Source organism: Microtus oregoni, unplaced genomic scaffold (genome assembly GCF_018167655.1).
Source record: "Microtus oregoni isolate MIOR12 unplaced genomic scaffold, Mior012 000007F_ref0000211, whole genome shotgun sequence".
NCBI lineage: Eukaryota > Metazoa > Chordata > Mammalia > Rodentia > Cricetidae > Microtus > Microtus oregoni.
In genome coordinates, this window is record NW_024543066.1 from 6,757,635 (window position 1) to 6,763,645 (window position 6,011).

At 45.8% G+C, this 6,011-nt stretch overlaps 1 protein-coding gene across 1 annotated transcript; it reads right to left on the bottom strand.

The window, feature by feature from the left end:
• Nucleotides 1-5,128: 5,128 nt before the first annotated feature.
• On the bottom strand, nucleotides 5,129-5,734 carry LOC121450953 (signal recognition particle 19 kDa protein-like). Its single transcript, XM_041656367.1, has one exon. The coding sequence runs from the start codon at nucleotides 5,714-5,716 to the stop codon at nucleotides 5,282-5,284; it is 435 nt and encodes a 144-aa protein (XP_041512301.1). The 5' UTR covers nucleotides 5,717-5,734; the 3' UTR covers nucleotides 5,129-5,281.
• Nucleotides 5,735-6,011: the final 277 nt, after the last annotated feature.

Here is a 6,011-nt window from a genome sequence, read left to right on the forward strand (position 1 = left end):
CACTGAGGCTAATCATGTTGATAGGAGAGAATGGCTGTGGTGGTTTGAATGAAAATGCCCCCCCCCCACTCCTAGGGCATTGTTGGAGGTGTGGCCTTGCCAGAGTGAGTGTCACAGGGGGTGGGCTTTGAGGTTTCATGTGTTTAAGCCAGGCCCAGTGTCTTACTCTCTTCCTGCTGCCTGCTGATCTGGATGTAGAACTCTCAGCTACTTCTCCACCACCATGTCTGTCATGAGGGCTGCCATGTTTCCTGTTATGGCGATAATGGACTAACCCTCTGAACTGTAACCAGCCCTGGTTAAATCTTTCTTTATAAGAGTCGCTGTGGTCATGGTGTCTCCTCGCAGCAATAGAAACCCTAACTACCACAATGGGTATAAAAGTTTATTCACAAAAATGTCCCAGAGTGCTGATTTCAAGCCTAAATTTCTTCATTCATGCCAGATGAGTGCTTTACCACTGAGCTTCTCCCCAGCCTAACCATATTTTCTTTTTCTTTTTTGTTTGTTTGTATCAAGACAGGGTTTTTCTGTAACTTTGGAGTCTGTCCTGAAACTCACTTCATATACCAGGCTGGCCTTGAACTCACAGAGATCCGCCTGCCTCTGCCTCCTGAGTGCTGGAATTAAAGGCTGTGCCACCACCACCGGCTCATATATTCTTTACCTATTTACATGTTAATGGACACACAGACTAAAGAAGATATTATGTAGACATTTGATTCTATTTAAATAATGAGGGCGTCAAAGGGCAGCGCAGGGTATGGGGCCTGCCTTCCACTTTCTTTGAGTCAGGGGCTCTCTATTGTTCACACCTGTGTTCACTAGGCTCCTTGGCCTTCAGGCTTCTGAGGATTCTTGCTGCTATCATCTTGTCCTAGGGGTGCTGGGATTCTAGGCTACAGTGCCGGCTGGAGGTGAGTTCTGGAGACCCAGGCTCAGGTCCTCACAGTCACACAGCATTGCTTTGCCCACTGAGCCATCTCCCCGGCTCCAGATTCTACACCGCAAAGAAGCTCTTGTTTCTTCTTAGTTCTAGATTTTCTACACAGAGGCAGATTTCTAGTTGGAAGGAAGAGGATGTTGGGTGGGTGGGAAGGAGGGCTGGAGGTATTTTTTGCAAGCAATGTTGCTTGAGAAAAAAAAATGTCAATTGTCCTGTTAATTATCTGCTAAGTGATAATAGAGTGGGCATTTTAGCATGATTGCTGGTACATAGTCTACTTCTACAGTTTACTAACTGCCTCAGCTGGTGCAGTCTTAGCAACGAGTTGATAAAATAGAAGGCCTAGAAAACCTACTATGCAGCCAGGCTAAAAGCATTAATGTGAGCTCTGCCAATACTCAAGCTGTAACAATAGGTGGAGACAGAGTTAGCTGCCGAATGGAGAGGTAAACACTGTTCTTCCCAGGGTCAAAACTTCAGGAATAGAATGCTGTGACAGATCCTCCCTTCTGATGGGTGTTGCTTTCCTTCCAGTTAAGACAAGGCAAGTCCTAGCCGAGACATAAAGGCTTTCATGCTTGACCCCTGCTTCCCCCCATCCTTGTCACCACTGTAGAACACATGTGCTCCAAAGCCTTAGGATGAACAGACAGACAGACACCATAAGACCATGTTTTTCTCTCTGCCCAGCCAATGTTTCCTTACCAATGTGACTTTATTTTTTTCCCTCACCATTCCCAGCTGCACTGGGAAACACAGCTATTGACAGTTCAAGAAGTATTTGACCACTTTTATTCTCAGGAAGGGTTAGAGTTTTTCTGATGTCAGCGAGGAAGACCACAGAGACGATGTCAGTTGGTTGGTTTGGGTTGACCAAGTGTCCAGCACTCCTGGATTGATTGACTGGCAGAGGTATAAGAATCAGCAGAACATGTGGTAGAGAGGAGAGGAGCATTTTCTGAGTCTTTTTCCCTTCTTTTTCCTTTCATCTCTTGAGTGCTGAGATTATAGGTGTACCCAGGCCTTTGTGTACCCCAGTCAAGCACGCTAGTAACTAGGCTGTATTCTTTGCCCCTGCGTCTTTTGGATGCAGAAGCAGCACTACTGTCCCCAGGAGGTTAAGATTCTAGGTGGGCACCGATTCAGGCTTTCTCTTTTGCTTTGTGAAATAAGACTGGGATTTATTTGACCTGTGCCCTTAAAGCCAACACAAGGACCAGCTTCAGAGGAACAGCCAACAGAAACTTGTTGAATGGAACGACGGGTGAGCTGGCTGCTGCTTACAGTGAACCTTCTTATTGAGAAAAAGGGGAGTGTGGTCATGGAACGCCAGAGGCAGGTAGCAGACAGCAGGAGGTCCGGCTCCAATTACTGTCTTATGATTTTTTCCCTATTTGAGGGGAAGTAAGCAGACAGAGGTCACATAGGGGTGATTTCCTCTCTCTCTCTCTCTCTCTCTCTCTCTCTCTCTCTCTCTCTCTGTGTGTGTGTGAATGAATTAGAGGTCTCTTTACAGATTAAATGATGGGCTTAGTTTCAGTTCTCCCATTCTATCGGCTCATCTGGTGGCTGGTGGCGGCTCCATCCTTGAGCTCCATGGATCATCTGTATTTTTGCTGTCTGTCTTCCAGGCAGATGCTTATTTACCCTCTGCCCTGAGTCACTGTTGACGTCAGGGCTGCACCCCAGCAAGAGGATGCCCTTGTTTCAATGGCATTCATTTTATCCCGTGGAGGAAACACTATGCTCAAAAGCAGACCTTGGAGGTGAGCTTCTATTTTGCAAGATCTAAGAGGTGAATTTCTAGTTGGCCAGTCACTCAGCATCTCATTAATGAGGTCAGTCTCTTTTTAATCCGATGGACTTAGTACGTTTCTGGGTGTCTCTGGGTTCGTGCTGAGTGAAGAAAAACGCCATGCCGCCATTCATCCAGCCACTTTGCTTCCCATTTTTTATTTAATGTAGCACAGAAAAGGCACAGAATTTTTCAATCATGAAAACCGAAGACATCAAAGGGTATTTGATATTCATGGTTTGAATTCTGTGATTTCAGAGGAACTCTTTGCTAGTGGAAACGATCCCGAATGGGTCCACTTTCCACAAACACTCCAGCCCAGTTTTGAATGTACAGCCAACATTTTATTGGAACGGTGGTTTGGGGGTGCTGTCGTCTATGAATGTTTGTCTTGACTGCAGAGGAAGCTGAGGACTTTCTCATCAGAACTGCCAAATATGGGATGATGTCAGCTCCCCCTGGGAGGTGGCTTTCAAAGGTCGTCATTTGAGATGTGAAGCAAAACAAAAAACATGGGGGAGGATACTTTCCATTACACACGCTTTTAAACAAGGGAACGAAGAGAGGGCCCTGGATTCTGGCCTTCCTGCTCGATGGCCTGTTGTCAAGTTGGAACCAACCCTGTCTCCATGTGGGTACAGACGACAGGTTTCCCAGAATCCTTTTCCCACTTCTGTAAGAAGCCAGGTGGCACTCTGTGGGAGAGGAGGACTGGAAGGTAGAAGAGGGAGGAGCCATTGTTTCCTCAGGAGACCAGAGCCAGATGAAGATGGGGAAGCCCGAAGTTATCTTGAGTGTCTCGTAAGGTGTGCAGTTCTGTGCTGTAGGCTGAGGTTTTTAACAATGACTTCTGACTTTTGTTCCCACAGATCTTTCATCTACCCTAATTCCTTACCTTAAACTCTCCGTACATGGAAACCGTGGAATGGCTTTTGTTCTATACTTGACTGACATACCCTTTATTCAGTGACACTCTGGCTCCCCCACAACCCTAGTGTTTGTCCATGTGGCTGTCAGGATGCTCGAGGAGAACTTAGCTTGCTGCGGGAAATAGTACGGACACACATACCCCCCCCCCCCCCACACACACACAGAGAGAGAGAGAGAGAGAGAGAGAGAGAGACAACTGGGGGTTGGCAGCTTGAAGAGGGTCAAGGGTGATATGGAGCTGGCCAGAAAATATTTTATGTTTCTATGCCACCCCACGCTGTGACTTCCAGAACACCTGCCTTTTTTTTTTTTTTTTTTTTTTTTTTTTTAGAAGGAGGTTTTGGGTAGAATTTTCACCCCTAACACAAATGCCACGGAGAGAGTTTCTGGAAGACAGATGTTTGTTTTCTTAGGTCCTACACTATACCATGTAGGGTTTCTAGGGGAACAGAACTAATAGAATGTATACATGTTATAAAAGGAGACCTACACATTCAGGGTTGAATAATCTAACCGTGCTGCAGAGGCTAAGAACCTGGCTGCTGCTTAGCCCAGGCCCAATTGAAAGGCTAACAAGGTTGGACTCTGATACCACTCAAAGATTCAGCAGCAGCAGCAGCAGCAGCAGCAGCAGCAACAACAACAACAATAACAACAGGACAGATGCATTTGACAGCAAGAAGTGAAGGTAGTCAAACAAGCAGCGTTAATTTCCCCTCAGACCCTTTGGATCTGGGCCATCTGTTTGGAGGTCACCTACTTGGGGTAGGGTCCTCTCTCCCCACTTGATCCTTCCTGGAGATGCTCTTGTAGATTTGGTATGTCTCTTAGTTCATTTTAGATCCTTGTGAAGTTGACAATCAAGATGAACCATCATGCACCCTGTAGACGCCATCAATCTCACTTATGCCGGGATCGTTGATCTGAGCTTCAGGGTGGCTTCTCTGATGTGTCTGCCTCATATGGAAGCAAAGTTTGGGAGGCTTTGGATGGGGAGAGGGAGCTGGCAATGATAATAGAGTCTTCTTGTCTGCAGTTTTTTCCTAGAGCTCTTCCAATAAAGTGAGTGTTGTAGTTTATCAGTCTTTTTTTTTTTTGTATTTCAAATTTTATTAAACTTATTTACCTGAAATATATGTTTACAGAGAGGACAGATACAGGATTTCAAGTAACTTATGGGACAGTCATTATCTGTTAAAAATATTCTTCTTTCTTCTACACACACAATCTTTCCTTTTTACAGTATAAAAGCTAGATGCAAACTTTTTTTTTTAAAATATTTATTTATTTTGTATACAATATTCTGTCTGTGTGTATGACTGCAGGCCAGAAGAGGGCACCAGATCTCATTCCAGATGGTTGTGAGCCACCATGTGGTTGCTGGGAATTGAACTCAGGACCTTTGGAAGAGCAGGCAATGCTCTTAACCTCTGAGCCATCTCTCCAGCTCCCTAGATGCAAACTTTTGATGTAAACTTATCTCATTGTTAGCTCTGGTGATGAAGATGGGAGACATACTTGTTCACAGTTCAGTTAAACGACACAAAAGCTGTTCCCGCAGACACAGAGATGCCCGTGTCTCAGTAGGACGTGTGCTTTGCCTTCACACTTCACTTCTTCTTCTTCCCTTTCCCCTTTTTACTGCCCTCTCCTTGCTGAAGACTTGGGTCAGCACCTCCTGTTTTTTGTGTCCTTGTTTTTAGCTTGGGTATCATTTCCGCTACATACAGCATCACTGACTTACGTGACGGGAACTGCACAAGACAGAGGCTGCCATCTTCCTGTTTGAGTTGAACCCGGACTCTGCCTCTGTACTGAACATCACGGTTCCATTCTCTGGAGTACATTTTGTTTTTCTCCAGAAATGCGTTCAGTCCAACTGCTGAGCATACATCCTGAATCTCAGTAGCGGTAGGGTTTTCTACAGCCTTACTTATGGGAATCCGCCTCCCCTCCGCTATGGTCTTCTTATTATTTAAATAAGCGGGGTAGATACAAATAAACCTGTCCTGGTCCGCTGGGGACCCCGCGGTAGCGCAAGCCATCTCCACGGGCGTCCCCCACGGCCCCGCCAGCCCGAAGCCCAGCTCACTAGCCGGCAGTTTATCAGTCTTGATCAGTGTTTCTCAACCTGTGGGTCATGGCCCATTTTGGGGGTCACATATCAGATATTTGCATTCGATTCATAATGGTAACAGAATTACAGTTCTGAAGTAGCAATGAGCTAATCTGACCGTTGGGGGTCACCACAGCTCGAGGAATTGTATTAAAGGGTCACAGCATTAGGAAAGTTGGGAACTACCATTCCAGATGCTGGTCAGGAGATGAATGGGTAAACAA